This window comes from Arabidopsis thaliana (assembly GCF_000001735.4).
Source record: "Arabidopsis thaliana chromosome 1 sequence".
NCBI classification, from domain to species: domain Eukaryota; kingdom Viridiplantae; phylum Streptophyta; class Magnoliopsida; order Brassicales; family Brassicaceae; genus Arabidopsis; species Arabidopsis thaliana.
This window is the reverse complement of record NC_003070.9, coordinates 5,355,279-5,372,358: the sequence shown is the minus strand read 5'-3', so window position 1 is coordinate 5,372,358 and position 17,080 is coordinate 5,355,279. Positions and strand designations below refer to the sequence as shown.

Genomic DNA, 17,080 nt, shown 5'->3' with positions numbered 1-17,080 from the left:
GCACAAAGATCGAGTGTTAAATTGTTTAGTTGAATAAAAGTTCGCAACATTGCACTACATTTTGATGTGTGCTTTAATTTAAAGGCTACCTCTGCTCTGCATGCGACCATTCAAGTTTTCATGTATTATTCCACTCCATAATTGACCCCCAAGGCCCCAACTGATGCAAAAACACTAATATTTGGTTACGGCTGATTTCTTCAGTCATATATATGTGAAAAACCAATTAATGGTCTTCACACTCCCATATAGCAGGTTATCTATTAGTGCCCTTAACCGAACCCGATCGAGATTGATTGAAGTCATATCATCTCTATCAAGTAGTTATCATCTTCAGGTTCCTTGTGGGTTGTTTGATAGCATAAGAACATATATGTTATGGGTGCACTCTTAAAAAGAATTGTCGGGCGTGCCACATGCTGTCTCAACATGAAGCGCTTCATCAAGATGGCCAAAGAGGCCTTTTACAATAGACAAACCAGTTGTACATGTTGAAATGCAGATACTGAAATGTTTATCTTGCTGCAGAGATATTGGTACAGAGAAGCCTTTAGTTTCAGTTTTGCCGGCCATTTCAGGAATAGAGGATTCGGTAATGCTAATGACACTTGGCTTTATTTAATAAATAGAAAGAGAGTATTACAACAATTGTTGAAGAAAACAACATGATCCATCATTTTTATCCGCACATTCCAATGATCCACGAAAAGGTTAACGCAAAGAGTCCAATGATGACCAAAAAGAGTGAGAGTAACGAATTAATCATCGTTACTATGGCGGCCACAAGTGCAGTAACAAGGGACACCCCAGGCAACATGAATAACTGTACGGTAAATTGGAAATTAGGAAGCACATATCGAATGCAACTGAAAGCAAGTAGACCCAGCCATAACCTGGAAAAGGACATTTGTTAGTTCTAGAGAGGTAAATTATGTTGTTTAGCCATAATTGTAAATTTAGTTAGATGCGCACCAGAAGTGTCGACTAGTATCTTGACGTGATGATGACTCGGTTAGAATATGCCATAAAGACACCACAATCAAGGACACGAAGAAAGATTCAAGAAAATTTTCCAAACGGTACTCCATCACCTCGTTGCTGCAAATCAATAAAAACCATTGTTGAGGATATCAGTCTCTAATGCCTGAAAAAGAAAAAGAAACACAGTTTATACCTTGTCTCTGAGCTAGCGTTTTGGATATACTGCCATAAACGGCAACATACAAAAGGCAAAGTGGCAATAGAGGCACAAGTATAAAAGATGATCCATGTAAACAAAGCTACATCTAGTTCTGGATCTCGTTCATCTTTTGTTAGAATCAGAAAAAATATGGCTGCAACAATCTGGACCAAAGTCACAGCTAACTCGACCAAAATCCAGAAACTTCCACTTGTAAATGGACAACTCCATTGAAATGCCTCATGTGGAGTTTGCTCATGATCAGCTGATGACGAACCGCCATTGATTGTAATGTCGATGATGTGCTCATCATTTGAGGAAGAATCGCCATGGATTGTAACGTCTTCGACGTTGTGCTCACTCTTGGTTAACAAAGGGCCCTCCATTGATCACTTTTTTGCTTTCTTCTATTTTGTCCAATCGAATTAATAGTTCATCTAAACAAGCGTTGAAATACAAATTACATAAAGCCCTCTCCGATTCTTTGGTGCTAAATTATTATTCTAAGACCCAATCTACGTCAAGATCTATTCTATAAGTCAATTGTAAACTTCTAACGAACAAAAAAAAAGTTAGTCATTCTTCTCTAAATACGAATAATAGACATTTCCAGCTATATTATTATCTTAAGACCTAATCGACACCAATACCAATTCTAAGTCAATCACATAAAGTCCTTTACAATGAGTAGACTTTCGGAGCTACATTTGTTTTGTGTGTTTTTGTTTTACCTACACCAAGACCAATTATTAGTCAATTGTAGCCCGTTAGAGTAAAATTTCAAAATATTTGGTTCTAAATTATAGTCTTCCTAATTCTTTGGTGCTTGATGTATTATTTGGGAAGCTAGAAGAAGTAATATGTCTTTTTTGTAAAAGGAGAAATCTTTGGTGTTAAATTTTATTATTTGGGAAACTATAATATTTTATTATTTTTCTTAGTTATCTTATCTTTGGTGTTAAAGTTATCTATATATCCATTTCGATTTACCCAAATCTGTCAAAATAATAAGGCCTATAAAAGGTTATTCTGAAACACGTGATTATTTGGGTAAATGTCACAATGAGGTAGGACTCGACTCGAAATAAGTCAGATTTTAAAAAGCCCATTAAAGTACGGGCCCTTAAAATACATATCTGAATAGCGAAAACGCACGAATAAGAATGGTCAGTCAAAACTGTCATTTAATGGAGAATAATATTAACGAGGGAGAAAAATAAAATAAAAAGAGGAAATAAGACGAGATGATCATATTTGATCATTTCAAAAAACCTTAGCTACTGTTTTTCTCTACCTTAATAAGATTAAAATCATCAACATGAACACAAAACATTTTTATTCTGGTACTCTGCTTTACTTTGATTTTAAACGCCCATTCTCCTAGGCTTACAAACAAAATATTTTTATTAGTTCGATTTCAGCAGATGCATGATACAATGCATGCTACAATGCCTTTTAAGACTTCCACAGCAAGGAGAACACATATGACCACAGGCGTAAGTAAAAGCAAAGGAGTAGTATAACAGACCATTGCCAATGTTAGATTAAAAAGAACATATCTAATGCAACTGAAAGTAAGGAGAGCCAAACATAACCTGCAAAAGAGACAATGAAGAAGGCCAAAGGCATGAGTATAAGAAAGGTCAATATATACGTTTTAAGGTATACATATGATTGGAAATTTCGTTTGATACGCACCAGAAGTATTGAGTTGTAGTATCATCTAGAGCTGATGAGTCGAATGCTTTGGAAGAAAGAATCCATAAAAACACCACATACCAACCCACGAAGAAACCCGTCATAAAAAAGTCCATATCCTTGTTGATTCTGCAAACCAATAAAACCATTATATCTCAATCTAATGCATAAAAAGATAAAAGAAAACACAATTTATATATACCTTGTCTCTCTTAAGTATTCATCTGTAGATTCGGAGCCAACGCTTCGGTTATAAAGCCAAAAACGCCAACATAGGATAGGGAGAGTGGCAATACAGCCACATGTATAACCGATGATCCATATAGACAACATTGTTTGTGGATGTTCTTCATCTCTTGGCTCAATCAGAACGATTATGACCGCAGCAATCAAGACCAAAGTCACAACAAACTCGATTGAATTACAAATGCTTTCATTTGTGTATGGATCACCCAATTCAACACCCTCGTGTGGTTGCTGACCATCAATTGATGAAGAACTACCATCGCTTGTAATGTCAATGATGTGTTCACACTCGCTCAACAAAGGGCCCTCCATTGATCACTTTTGGTTTTTCCTATTTCTTGCCGATCAAATGAAAAGTTCATTCAAATTTGCGTTGACGAGCACAAAGCATATACCTTTCCTTCTTTGTTGATAAAATTATTAGTATTTTTTTAGACCAGATCAATACTAAGTACGTATTAGTCGTGTTACAAATAAAACATTATTTTGAAAAATGAAGATCAAAGCTGAGATTTCAATGTTTATATATATTGCAGATGTTTTGGACAAGTTAAATTGTTAATAGGTCAAATGATCTGTATGATATTTATTTTCTGTTTTAAGACAGACAACACAAGAAGACAGGATCGTATCTTTCAGTTTCCCACCACTTTTGTTTATTGAATGTGTACAATTACTCTTGAGCGAAAAAAAAATAAAAAAAAAATCAACCTCATCTCATCACCACCTAACTTGTGATTGACAGAGAGGGCATGTGGATTTGATTTTCAGCCATTTGTCTATACATTGCGAATGAAATACGTGTGAGCATTCAAGTTTCCTTAGTCCTACTCCTTTTTCCTCTCCATATTTCCCCAAGCATATGCAACAACTCTGCACACACCATCAAACCATGAAAATTAAACAACAACAACAACAAAAAAATGCTATTTAAAACAGAGTAATTAATGTGATATGAAATTATTACTCACATCATCATGGCTCGGTTTCTTGAAAACAAATCTACCTCCTATACCTTCCCTTACAGAATCTACATCATTTGATTTCAACTTATCCACATCATAGATATGAGAAAAAAATGTTCCAAACTCTAGTGAACATTAAGCGAAAAAAATACCTGCGCATAATAGTAATGCATATGCAAATCTAATGCAACTGAAAGCAATGAAGACTACACATAACCTGCCAAAACATAATCAAGAAGACAAAAGTTAGTACTGATTAGTTAGGGTTTAACTAAATCTCTACTGTGACATGATTGTGAGTCAAACCTGTAGAGCTTAGGAGTATCAGAAGAAGATGAGTGTCCATAACAAATCCATAGAATCCCCATAACTAACCACACAACAAAGAAACATTCATTCCCCATCTTCAAAGCATCCATTACCCTATCCGTTCTGCCACCAACAACGGTTCGGTTTGATTTAGCTAATTAAACTCTTAATGTTAAGTGAAACAAGTGTTGTTTATTATACCTCGTTTTTGAGTAAACACCAATTCGGTTGTATTTGCGGACACACGAGAGGAGAATAAGGAGCGTAATGGTAATACAGCCACAAGTGTAACCGATGACCCATGTTAACAAAAGTGCTTGTTGATGTTCATCTTTTGCCAGAGTTAAAACTATTAATGATGCAACAATCTGAACCAAAGTGACTACTAATTCCATTATATTCCAAAGACTACCACAGTCTCTCGTAGATGAACTTGCACCTTCATCTGACGATTCGTCATCCGTAGACAGAGACGAACTTAATGAAGGATAGCTTCTCTCGTCCAAAGACGATCTTGATGAAGAATCTTCATCGTTTGTAATGTCGATTATGTGATCATCATTATCACTGTGGGATTCGCTGTCCATTATCACAAAGTCTTGTTGTGTTATTCATTGGCTAAAGCCAGCCGACAATATATTATACGCAATTCTACATGATCAATCGAAAACTAGAAATTGTGTACAAGGAAATTTGACTAATCTAGCTTATCTATCAACATGTGAACATTCCAAAAATGTACTATTGGAGATACAAAGATATGGAAATATCTATGAAAAATGGAAATATATCCCGTAATTGATATTTTGATCAGTTCTGTTTCTATTTCGTAACAAATAATGACAAAAGTATGGTGTACATGTGTAGATTACGTATGATGTAATGAAAGTATCGGGCACATGTGTGAATAGCAGAAACAAGATATATGACGAAAACGTAGATGCATTTTTTTCTTTGAAATTATGTATGCACTGTGTAGTGTGTTACGTGTAGAAAAAAATGAAATAATATAATAACTTGTCTTAGCCTTGAGTAACACGTGTTCGGTTGTCGAGAAACATAAATATACGTAGATTTTAAAGTGCACTAATATATATTCGACCATGAATATGTTGTTTTATTATTATGTCGTTGATTAAAAGAATGGGATACAGACATAACAAATCACACATAACATGGGATGTCTAATAGAAAGTAACGTGTTTCTGATCCAACGGCTGAGAAAGAAACCCTACTTTGTCGGTAACAAAATCGTGGCCGTCCAGTGTGTCGAACCAACGGATCCATATTATCGACATTTAAACACGAAGCGGCAAAGGAATGAAAAAACATGACATAAAAATTTCGACAAGATCTTCGAATGGGGCCGACAAGATAAATCAATGCTAAACAAGCTTGTCTCAAACGCCATCGTTTATGTTCCCATGAGAACATATAAAGTGGCAACAGAATAAAGTTCAAACACATTAACACCAATACTTTCAATCAAAAACATCAAAGATGGCGAATGAGAGTAATAATCTTGGACTCGAAATCACCGAACTACGGCTAGGTCTTCCCGGAGATATCGTCGTCTCCGGTGAGTCCATCTCCGGGAAGAAGAGGGCTTCTCCGGAAGTAGAGATTGATTTGAAATGTGAACCGGCGAAAAAGAGTCAAGTTGTGGGTTGGCCACCGGTTTGTTCGTACCGGAGAAAGAACAGTCTCGAACGGACCAAAAGTTCGTACGTGAAAGTGAGTGTAGATGGAGCTGCATTTTTAAGGAAGATTGATTTGGAAATGTACAAATGTTACCAAGATCTTGCTTCCGCTCTGCAAATTCTGTTCGGATGCTATATCAATTTTGGTTAGTTTATGTTTCTATATATAGTATATATTTTTGGTTTTAGTCTTTACTTATCAAGGCAACTAATGATCCAAAACATCGATATTAACTTTATAATCTTTATATATGAAAATGAAGATGATACGTTGAAGGAAAGTGAATGTGTACCAATATATGAAGACAAAGATGGAGATTGGATGCTTGCTGGAGATGTTCCTTGGGAGTAAGTTTCTAGCGACCTCTATAACATTCAAATTTACTTTCTTTTATTTAATTGATATCTAATAAATTATGAAACTATTTGTGTGCAGAATGTTCCTTGGATCGTGCAAGAGGTTAAGGATTATGAAGAGATCATGTAACAGAGGATGAATGATATTTATAGTCACATGTGAATGTGAGTGAGCCTTACAGATATCTAAATATACATTTTTGCAGTTACTCAATATTTCTCTTCGGAAGTCTAAGATTTCCGAAATTTCTGTAGAAGTTGTTTTCTTTGACATAGTTCATTCATCTTTATCTTTTGGTCACTGGACTAAAGTCTAGAGGCGGTTCTTATAAGCTACTGCATGACAGTTCAATATCAACAATCAATGAAATTTGAAATATAAATACTTAAACCTACTTCATATCAGAAAACTGATATGAAAATTCCGAATCTGTTTACATTGCCTCAAGATGGGAGAAAAATGTACATTCTCGTTACAATAAAAAAAACTCTAGGTACCGATTAGATGTTCCCGGGTTTGGAAGAACCAAACCACGGATCAAACTAGGCTAAACCGAATTCTAATCAGGTATTAGATGAGTGGGACTGTGGAAATTCTGTTTTATGAACAAAGAGTAACAGATGAATGAAAACGAAATTGGACCATCAATGTGACAAAACTATTATCGGTTAGGAGTTGAAACCTTCAGAATAGCGTGTCAAGTAGCTTTGGAGACGTGAGAACCGCCACAGATTTGTACTGCAAATCCATAATAAGTCTTATGAGAATCAAGGAAACCAAACTAAAGTTATACCAAACAGGTTTTAGTATGTGGTTTTAACTGATAAGCTTACTTTCTCTTGCCTATACTTCATGCGTATAGCGCTCAAGGGGCAACCTTTGGTGTTAAGCTGCAGATCTTGTAAGGCATGAACAGATGCTTTCAGATCCGATGCTTTGTACGTTGTGTAATGCTCAAGTGTTGGATTCTGCCGGGGGAAAAATCAAAAAGATGTTAAAGATCAAAGATTTTGTGGAGCTAAACTGTGTCTGGATATACAAAAGAGAAGCAACATCACAGACCCATGGGTGGTTTGATTGGTCCATTGTCCACTTGGCGAGAAAAACCGCTGAAGCAGCAACAACGGAAGGAAGAAACTTTAAGAAATGGTAGTCTATTAATGTCAACTCTGTTAGATAGCTGGCTAGAAACTCGACTTCAAGGCTTGGGCTCTGCCGAATCAGCAATCAAATATGGACACATTCTCAGTCTTTCTACTAAACTTTGTAATTAGAAGAGATAGGGGAGCAAATTGCGAAATGCATACCAGGCGAGAGGCTTGAGCTGCTCTGAGAAATCTCCTAAGGAACGTTTTTGGAGTGGGAGTGTATATTTGAAAGCTAAAATGCTTAAGTACTTGGTTCTCCATTTCCAGGACCTGCACATCACGACTCCATTAGCACATTGCACACTTTCTTTTTTGAGGATTCAGACAGCAATCTCGGTATACCTGATCTCTTGTGTAGGTGTTATCCGTAATGAAGCAAAACTCCTCAATGCGTGGAGCAGAGATTTCCTCATACTTCCTGAAAAGTTTATAAACAAATGCAGTATAAGTTTAGTTTAGCTTTTGAGAAGAGATTTACTAGTGAGATTGGAGAGGAACATACGAGGCAATTAGCATGCAAGTGATGCCGAGCAGTTGAAGTTGCTGTCTTTGCACGTAGTTTCCATGGAGGAACCAGTCTATGAGATACACTGTGAGGTAGAGAGTGTCAGATGCAAGTGTGTATTCTTCAGAGACCTGTGATTGAAATCAGACTTTTGTGAGAACCCGGAAAAGGTCATAGTAGCTTCAAAAGTTAGCATCAAAAGTAGAACTAAACACTAACCTCCACAAGCCAATCAACCAGAATTCCCCGCATGGACTGGGTGACATCCTTCTGTATTCTCTCCATAAAGTCCGGAAGTGGTCTGCGTTTAAGCTGCCAGAAGAGAAGTGACACAGAAGCACAAGCAATAAAACTTTCAGTCCTTTGGCTCACCAAGTTTCTTTAGAGACTATCAAAGCCTAGGAATTACCTCTGAAACACGCAAATTGTAGTGGATTTCAGGGGCATAGAGGCAGCACAGTAAAGGATCCTTGTCATCTGAATCGATGTCTACAAATTTTGGGATATCCGGTACAGTTGAACTACCAATAACAGCACTTTTCTCAGCTGTAACCATTTGCAAAAAAGATTTATAAGTCATTAAAGACCACTCCTTTATACAATAGGAACTAATCATATGAAAACTTGTGTTAAATGGATCACCTGTAGAAGCTGATCTCCCAAGAGGTCTTGGAGGCAATCTAGAATTCCATATCTCAATACAGTTATCAGCTGTGTTATCTGTGCCTTTAGAAACAGAAAGGTTTCCTGCTGTATTTGATGCAACTTCAACTTTTGCATCGGTCCTGGACTGAAGATCTGTGACTTCTGAAGTAACAGAAGTTGCCAACTGGGATGTACTCGCCAATCCATGACCGCGTCCTTTCTTTATCTGCTTGCTGTTTTTGGCCTGAAATGGCAAAACCCATGTTTCAGTGATGCATGTTTTACTTCACAAGATCTTTACAAAAATTCACAGGAAACCAAACACTATAAAGAAACATAATATAGTTTTAACAACCTCAAGTATAGCTGTATTGGAGTTAACATTTGTGATCTCCCCTAGAACCGCTCGCTTCTTCCTCTTGTTGGGTCCAGTGGCTCTTGTATCCTCCAAGGCTGGTCTTTTTGTGTTTACTCTCTGTTGATTCTGTGTAGTAGAAGTCACTTCTGAAGCGCGCAAAGCAGAGGCAAGGGAACGAGTGAATGGCCGAGACACAGCATTTTCCTTCCCCATGTTTAAAAATCCCACGATAAAACACAGCCTTGAAGAAGTCTTAGAGTCTTAGGATTGCATCATCTTCCTCTGATCTGTCAAAAGAACGCAAAGATCATTAGTTAAGGCAATAGAGAGATCAACATTCAGAGCAGATAGCAATCTGCAACCATGCATATAAAAATGTTCTGAAAAAAAGATGGCCAATTTGACTTAATAATCGAACCAATTGAGTCTTACAGAGGATTTTCCTTGAAAATTTTCCACTGATCAACAAAAGTATCAATAGAAGATACATTAAAGTTCAAAGCTTCAAACTTTTTTTCAAAACTCCGTAAGATTCAATGGTAGAATCAAAAGTTATTTGATTTCCTTATTGAACAATGCAAACAGTAATGCAGAAAAAGACTCCAATTTTATAAAATCTAGAGAAGAAAAAAGATTAGGAAAACCAATATTCGACAATCTAACTACTATTTCTTTCTTTTATAAATACCATCCATAAAAAATCGGAAGAGAAGCATCAGACTTTTCTCTTCAAAAGCAGCTACATTTCAATCTGATGACAAAAAAAAAAAAAAAAGCAGCTACATTTCCTTGGGAAAACGAACAGATCGTGAGAAACCATTTGCAAACCCATGAATCAGAGCTGCACCATTCTACATAAATCTGAAAGAACCCACAAAACCCTATGCCTAAAATCAACTCACATTCTCTTCCTTTTTCTTCACATTCTCCTTGAGAAAACCTTTCAACATCGACAAATTTGCAATAAATCCCAAAAAAAAAAGTTGAAAACTTTGGCGGCTCAAACACAAAACGAAATGCAGGTACGCGGATGCACAAGCATGAGCATAAAAATCGAAACTTTCTGATAGAAATAACAAAATTAAGTTAAAAAAAGATTTGAGATTTGACCTGAGAAGCTCCAGAAAATTCTTCAGGGAAGAAAGAAGAAAGATAGGAGCTTTGGACACAGATCGAGATGGTGAATCCTGAATCCGCTCTTTGGGGAAAGAGACTGTCTTTGAAAGTGAAGGAGACACGCACACACTAGTGTGGTTTAAACGATAAAGAAGACACATTTAGAAATAATTAAGGAAAGTTAAAAAGAAATCAAAATAATAAACTTTACTAACGACATTAAATCAAAACAGTGTTTTTTAAAAAGAAACATTACTAAATGTTTTCATGTACAGAGAATATAATGAATTTTAAAAATTTGACTTGTTGACCATTACATATATGGGAGATAGACAAAAAGGAAGTGTTTTTATTGGGGGAGACTTGAGTTAATTAAATTAGTGCTTAATTTTTTGAATTTAGTAGCGTGCTTAAACATAGATTTGGGAGATCAACCCGTGAGATCTGGGGTTATTATTTGTCTACAACTGTGATTTAATTTTTGCCACATTTATGATCCTTGTTACGTACAATGGTATATATGCCATTAATTCACACCGTTTACTAATTAATGAGAAGCAACCGAGCTACAAGTTAAAATCCCTAGCCATTAATACAACTTTCTGTTTTCATTTTCTTTTTGGTTCACATGTAGTAGCAAAAAAAAATCACTTAATTACCAAAGTAAGTAAAATTAAAAAAAGTCCAAAATCGGAGGTCCCAACACGATAAAACTTCATTGCGAGTGGAGTGGTGTATGTTAAATGCTGCAGAGATCTTGTCCAGCTTCGTCTTCTTGCTTTTTAGAATTTTGTTGATGTTTCTTGTCATGGCTTTGTTTTCTCTTGTTATGTACTACTATGTAGTAATCTCTCTGAAAACAGTAACAACAAAAGTGATTGATGAATGATGATATGATAGTAGTTATACTTCAACCATATGAGATGTATATATATTTTGTTGATGAAAAAACTGTAATAAGTCAACGATATTTTCATAGTATGATGAGTCAATCATAGTTTCTTTGAAATTAGTTACAACACGTGATTATATAATCAGACTTCGTTCGAGTTTTGAATTCAAACTAAAAACTTGGTTGTGTATATCTAAAGTCTTATTATTTTATTTGACTTACTTACTCTAAAGTCTTAAAGTTTAATAATGACTCTAAAATACTAACGAGAGATGGACGTATAACAACAAGAAGTCATGGACCTAATAATGTTTATCAACAAACCAAAAAGGTAGATCTAATATTCAAAACACAAACAAAGTCACCCAAAAAAAAAAAAGTTAAAAGAGAGATCTAAGAATTATTTATACTCATGCAAAATTTACTGTTTGGTTGGTCCAAGTTCAAGTTTTGAACTCAGATTTTCCCTCCATTCCTCCTTATCGCATTAACTATATAAGATGTACATTTGTTAGAACATGAATTGATAGGATACAATTGGATTTTACATAATGGATATGTTTGGTGGTGGTCCATTTCTTCATACTTATTTAAATTCTACAGTACAATCACGTGAGTATAATAGTAACCATGGCTTTAAAAAAATTTTAAAGAAAAACAAAGAATTTTTAAAAGAAATATGTTATTTGTTTTATGTTATGTTTTTGAAACCGATGGTCCCGTCGCGTTATATAGTGGTGTGACGTTATTTTAATCACTTTTTTATAAGAAAATTTTAATTTTATTAAAAAAGAACTCCTTTACCGCTGACTTTGCTGGATTCTCTTATAAAACAGGCCCAGTAATGGCCCAATAAAAAACGGGCCGTGACCAATAATTTCATTGATGAGATTGATTTTCTTTGCAACTCTCTTACGGTAATTTCCTAGCCTTAAATATTTGCATACCCATGGGACCTAGATGGAGCTCTCAGGGTCCCTCTTTTTTTTTGATATTTCATCTTACTCAGACTGTTCGAATGTCATAGGTTCCAGGAGGAGGCTGGCGAAACACATATACACATCTTTGATCTTCCCACCATCGAAAGTCATAAGGCACCTATCGATATTAAATTAAGAACACTTGAGGTTAGATGATCAGTGGTTCAATTGTTATATATAACTAAAATGCGACCATTATAAACATCAGAAGTTATTGAGAAGACGGCTATGGGAAGCAATTGATATAATGTAGAGGATCTGAAAAATATGACTAGGTACTCGTCGATGAATGGAAAACCTTAGGGATAATTAAGCTCAAGAGCATGTCTAAAAGACGATGTCTATCTCGAAAACTCCAATAGCAAATGTGATATCGAAGAGGCACTGAACAAGGTACGTGTCACAGATGTCGAGAAACATGACAAGTGGTTCCCAGAGTTCAGATTGGCCAAAACATCTCCACTTGATCGTTACTTGTTTTAATTCATTTGTTAACTGATTTATCCCAACCAATAAATTAAAATGTTGCTTCTATGGAAGAGATATAATCTAAATGATACGTTTGGACTGTTGTCGACTGACATAAAAGATAAAGTTTGAGATTGGAGGCCTTTATCATTGTCAGCTAAAAGTGTAATTTGAACTGAACTACACCCATGTTCACACACACACACAAACAAAAGAAGTAGATAATACTCACTTTGAAACTACTCAATGACTTATTTTTGCCAAGGTTTCAAGAGCCAAAGGCTCCTTCTCTGTAAAGGCCAAACATTTTCATTTTTTCTAATGATATTAACAGTTTAGCAAAAAACCTACTCAATGACTTGAACAACGAAGAAAAGTTTAGAGAAAATCATAAATAAACGGGAATAAATTCTAATAGATCATGACTAACTTTATGATACCAATTTTCTCATTCTTATAGATCATGACTAATTATGATACCAATTTTCTTCAAGTATAATAACTTAGACGCTACATAAAAAACTAGTCCATATGATCTACAGTGCAATGAAAGAGCCTTTATTAGTTTTCTTGTTTTGTTGTTTGTTTATCACAATGAAACACAATATGAAATTTGCAACGTACTCATGGTCCAATGGTAAATCTTTCAGGTGGAAGTGTTGGATTCAAGGCATATTGAAAGAAATATTTTTAATTTGGTGTGGGTTCCGCTTTTAAAAGATATATGGTTTTTTGGTTTGAATTTCCAAATATTTAAAAGAAAAAAAAATGATTATTACGTAATATAAAAAAATGACAGTTTTTGTTGCACTAAAAAATCTATAATTTTGATCAACTTGTGATTATCTTCGGATTAGAAGTATATATGAAATTTTGTTTTCTGTTATCACTATTCTATTTTTCTATTAAGATATTTACAAAACTATAGACATTTTTTGTGATTCAAGACGGTTGCAGGTTTTAGCAGAAAATAATAGACTTGGAGATAAAGGTTTTGTTTTTGATTGGTAAGAGGTTGTGGTATGATTGACTATGTAATATATAGTATTGAAACATAAAATTTTAAAAAGATAAAAAGATCAGAACTTTCTAAGTTTTTTATTTATTTGCATTCTAAGAACCATGTGGTTAATTACAAAACTGGGAAAAAATGTAATTAAATGTCTACAAAAAAGGTAGGGGAAAAAAAGTCGCGAATGTCACTTTTCTGTTGTTTCATTTTGGGTTAAATATCGTTTTTTTTTTTTGTGGTTTTCAATTTCATTTTCTAATTTTTTTGCATAGTTACGTAAACAGTCCTTAGTTATATATATGAAGTTTGGAAAATACTTACATTATGTCAGCAGCAATAATATTTCTCTCCTTCATGTTTCCTCATCTTTCTAACATTGGGAACTACAATTTTGACCTCTTTATATTAACCAATATAATAACAAAGGTGCACTTTGTTTTAACAATTATTAATAACTTAATGAGATATTGTTTTGTTTTTTTGTCGTTATGAGATATTGTTTTATATCCAATAAGTAAAACGAAATGTTTCTAGACAAATCTTTATCGTTATTTATCTACTTGAATTTGGACTTTATGGACTGACACAAAAAAACTTATCAAATAAGCGGCCTTCAATTTTCGTCACTCCCGACTGGTGTAAGAGTAATACGAACAAGTGAACAACAGTTCACTTTACGGAACTAATAATCTTATAATGAGTTAAAAAGTTAATAATAATTGAGAGAAAGCAAAACTGATGGAGGAAGTATAGAATTTGTTGCAAAACTTTTTTTTTTTTAAGTAAAGAATTTGTTAAAATTCGTATATATTGTTCTCAAATAAATAACTATATATATTCAAATTTACTCTTGTGTGAATATTGATTTCAATTTTTGGTACTCAAATCGTAAACATTTAACAAATACTTTGAAACGAGCCGTTGATCGTCCTCACACCTCTACAAAAGATTCATAAAAACTTTGAAACAAGTCGCTAATCATTTACGACCATTCAACCGAGAGCACACATCTACAAAAGATTTATAAACTTTTTTTTTTTTTTTCAGATTCCACAATAAAAAGTATGTGAAGCAATTTTTAGGATGAGTGTTATTTTAAAAATTATTTTTTTGTACCGTGTAATTGAAGATAAAACAACACAAAATGAAAAATTGATAATAAGAAACAAATTTAATTTTTGAATAGCGATTCGTCCATCGCATAAGAACATCTGTAGAGACCTACGATGACATAGGATCCTCAATCAATTAAAATAGAAACATATACTATTGTCTCTGTTCAAATTTTATAAGATGTTTAAGAAGGTTTTTTATTCTTTCTTATAAGATGTTTTACAATTTTCTAAATAAACTTTAAATATATTTTGATACTTTTGATTAATTCTTTAATTATGCAGTTTTTTTAATGATTAGTTGAATATTGTATACAACTAACTATTAAGTTATGGCTAGTTTTTAAAACCATTATATAAATCTTTGCACTTTTATCTAAAACATCTTGTTTTCGGGGCAAACAAATAGTACTAAATATCAATGCTTTGTTATATCAACCCAAACCATACTTTTGATGTTAATTACTCTAATTAGCAATTAACGACATACTTTTTATAAAATTAAAGGCATATTTGTGGAAATTGCATTTGTACGCATATTTTGATTGAGTTTGTGTAATATATTAATCGAGTGACTATTTGGAGAACATGAGGCATCTCCAACTCATCTCTATTTTTGTTTTTATATTTTATTTTTGACGTTATTTCACTCCAACTCATCTCTATTTTTATCTGTAAAATAAAGATCTCTACTTTTTTCTATATATAGAGGAAAAAGTAGAGATTTTTATTGTTTCCTCTATTTTTTTCTTCTAACAAGTAGAGATTTTTATTTTTGAAAAACTATTAGAGTGAAAATAGAGATCCCTAATTTTTTCTCTATATTTAGATGAAAAAATAGAAGCAACAATTGGAAATGGTCTGAAAGACTAGAAAAACTTTACACCTTCTTCAACATTTATTTTGTTTTAAGGAAAAATCAAATAAAAACGTTCTTCAACATCTCCTTTTCTTTAATTACACTAAAAGAATTGTACTGCACCTTCTCAGATTTCTTTTTTATTTTACCCTCTTCATGAAGATAGTTAACTATCTGTTTACCCTCTTCATGAAGATATTTTACCCTCTATATTTTGGCAGCCATTAAAAATCACATTCTCTGTTTATAATCCTTCCGAGTTCTCCAAATTGAGCGAGAATATGGCGAAGTCTAACGTGATCCATATGTGGTGGGATACGACTTAAGTAGCCATGGTTTTGCCAGCATTTTGAAATACAGATAACAAATCTCTAACGTGAATGCCTATTTTCCTTTCTAAAATGCAGTATCCATCATTGCGAGTTGGTCAAAATAGCCAGGTACATATCTGAATCTGTGGACTTATTTTCATTGAACTGATTGATTCACAGTTACAACATTGACTTCCTCTGATGCGTAGTTTTGGTAACATATCAGAATAAAAAAAACTTCATCTGATTCGTATATTCTCTGGTTGAAAATCTTTTTTTCTTTTTTGGAAAATGCAGTTTCCTATGTCAGGAATTGGTCAGAATGCTCAGGTATAAATCTCATTTTGGATTAACAATTTCCCATACCTTCTGATTACCTTTGAATTTAATCACAGAACATAATGAGTTCATGAATTTAATGTCATTTTAAAAAGAAACATCAGTGATTACGTAATGATTACGTAAAATCAGAGTCCTACGTAGGTGGACTTCTTTAATTTTTATATAGATATCATTCAATAAGGCTTTTATTTTTAGTTAATCATTCTACAATTCCTAGTGAGTAAGAAAAAGAAGCTAGTGTCGTCGGCGAACAACTGGTACTCTCCGTTGGGAAGAAGAAGAAGACGGTGGTGTGTAAAAGAAGAATGTTTGTCTCTTTCTTCTTTTTATAATTATGTAACAGAGCATGTGTTTGATTACCAGCTTGTGTCAAAATCATAATTCCATATCATCACACGTTTTTTAATTAACAAAGCAATAATCAAAACAAATCTTGAAAACAAATCCAATCATATATTTTAACAAATAACAATTCAATAATCAATTTTGACATTGAAGCTACGTAGAGTATAAGATAATTATCTTAATAAATAGAGTATAAGATAATTATTTTCTCTTAAGTCATAGCCAAATCAATCCTTCAAATTTCGAGGAGGCAGCAAAAGCCTCAGCATTTCCAGTTTAATTTCATTCCATCTTTTGTTGATTTGAGAATCTCCTTCTTCGAAATACTGATGGTTCAGATCAAAATTACGAGTAGAGATTGTCTTCTCGATAGATCGGAAATTTTCTGCTCTAATATCTTTTTGTTCCAATACTTCGTTAAGAGGAACCACTTCTTCGCCATAATAGGGTTTGTTTAGATCAAATTTGTGAGGATTTGTCTTGCTAATGGGTTGATCATCTTGTGATTTGCTTTCTTGTTGCATTTTTTTT

General features: G+C 33.9%; 5 protein-coding genes, 1 long non-coding RNA gene and 1 other non-coding gene across 10 annotated transcripts; 2 read left to right on the top strand and 5 right to left on the bottom strand.

Moving 5' to 3' along the window:
- Nucleotides 1–499: 499 nt before the first annotated feature.
- On the bottom strand, nucleotides 500–1,682 carry AT1G15610 (uncharacterized protein; the record flags this gene model as incomplete). Of its 2 annotated transcripts, none has more annotated exons than NM_001198076.1 (3): nucleotides 1,175–1,682; nucleotides 973–1,098; nucleotides 500–866 (listed from the first exon to the last, which is right to left on the bottom strand). In NM_001198076.1, the coding sequence occupies exons 1-3, from the start codon at nucleotides 1,564–1,566 to the stop codon at nucleotides 680–682; spliced, it is 705 nt and encodes a 234-aa protein (NP_001185005.1). In that variant the 5' UTR covers nucleotides 1,567–1,682. The 2 variants fall into 2 exon arrangements, with proteins under 2 accessions (NP_001185005.1, NP_173014.2); NM_101430.3 differs by having other exon boundaries at nucleotides 680–893; nucleotides 1,175–1,602.
- Nucleotides 1,683–2,014: 332 nt separating this feature from the next.
- On the bottom strand, nucleotides 2,015–3,436 carry AT1G15600 (uncharacterized protein; the record flags this gene model as incomplete). The annotated part of the gene is made up of 3 exons (NM_101429.2): nucleotides 2,015–2,775; nucleotides 2,879–3,007; nucleotides 3,081–3,436. The coding sequence occupies 3 exons, from the start codon at nucleotides 3,434–3,436 to the stop codon at nucleotides 2,598–2,600; spliced, it is 663 nt and encodes a 220-aa protein (NP_173013.1). The 3' UTR covers nucleotides 2,015–2,597.
- Nucleotides 3,437–3,688: 252 nt separating this feature from the next.
- On the bottom strand, nucleotides 3,689–5,062 carry AT1G15590 (E3 ubiquitin-protein ligase; the record flags this gene model as incomplete). 2 transcript variants are annotated; one of them, NM_101428.2, is made up of 4 exons in its annotated part: nucleotides 3,689–3,997; nucleotides 4,096–4,154; nucleotides 4,396–4,521; nucleotides 4,600–4,985. In NM_101428.2, 3 exons carry the CDS (start codon nucleotides 4,983–4,985, stop codon nucleotides 4,127–4,129), a joined length of 540 nt encoding a protein of 179 aa, NP_173012.2. In that variant the 3' UTR covers nucleotides 3,689–3,997; nucleotides 4,096–4,126. The 2 variants fall into 2 exon arrangements, with proteins under 2 accessions (NP_173012.2, NP_001185004.1); NM_001198075.1 differs by having other exon boundaries at nucleotides 3,696–3,835; nucleotides 4,030–4,154; nucleotides 4,600–5,062.
- Nucleotides 5,063–5,861: 799 nt separating this feature from the next.
- On the top strand, nucleotides 5,862–6,847 carry IAA5 (indole-3-acetic acid inducible 5). Its single transcript, NM_101427.5, has 3 exons — nucleotides 5,862–6,244; nucleotides 6,362–6,446; nucleotides 6,535–6,847. The coding sequence occupies exons 1-3, from the start codon at nucleotides 5,899–5,901 to the stop codon at nucleotides 6,593–6,595; spliced, it is 492 nt and encodes a 163-aa protein (NP_173011.1). The 5' UTR covers nucleotides 5,862–5,898; the 3' UTR covers nucleotides 6,596–6,847.
- On the bottom strand, nucleotides 6,800–10,494 carry CYCA2;3 (CYCLIN A2;3). Its single transcript, NM_101426.5, has 11 exons — nucleotides 10,223–10,494; nucleotides 9,110–9,399; nucleotides 8,752–8,998; nucleotides 8,519–8,655; nucleotides 8,329–8,421; nucleotides 8,107–8,240; nucleotides 7,947–8,022; nucleotides 7,764–7,874; nucleotides 7,519–7,668; nucleotides 7,290–7,424; nucleotides 6,800–7,194 (listed from the first exon to the last, which is right to left on the bottom strand). The coding sequence occupies exons 2-11, from the start codon at nucleotides 9,323–9,325 to the stop codon at nucleotides 7,141–7,143; spliced, it is 1,353 nt and encodes a 450-aa protein (NP_173010.1). The 5' UTR covers nucleotides 9,326–9,399; nucleotides 10,223–10,494; the 3' UTR covers nucleotides 6,800–7,140.
- Nucleotides 10,495–15,564: 5,070 nt separating this feature from the next.
- AT1G05167 lies at nucleotides 15,565–16,622 on the top strand. 2 transcript variants are annotated; one of them, NR_143394.1, is made up of 3 exons: nucleotides 15,565–15,991; nucleotides 16,160–16,192; nucleotides 16,422–16,511. It is a non-coding gene; the product is annotated as an uncharacterized misc_RNA (transcript). The 2 variants fall into 2 exon arrangements; NR_143393.1 differs by having other exon boundaries at nucleotides 16,160–16,622.
- On the bottom strand, nucleotides 15,772–15,985 carry AT1G05173. The gene has a single exon (NR_138847.1). It is a non-coding gene; the product is annotated as an other RNA (long non-coding RNA).
- Nucleotides 16,623–17,080: the final 458 nt, after the last annotated feature.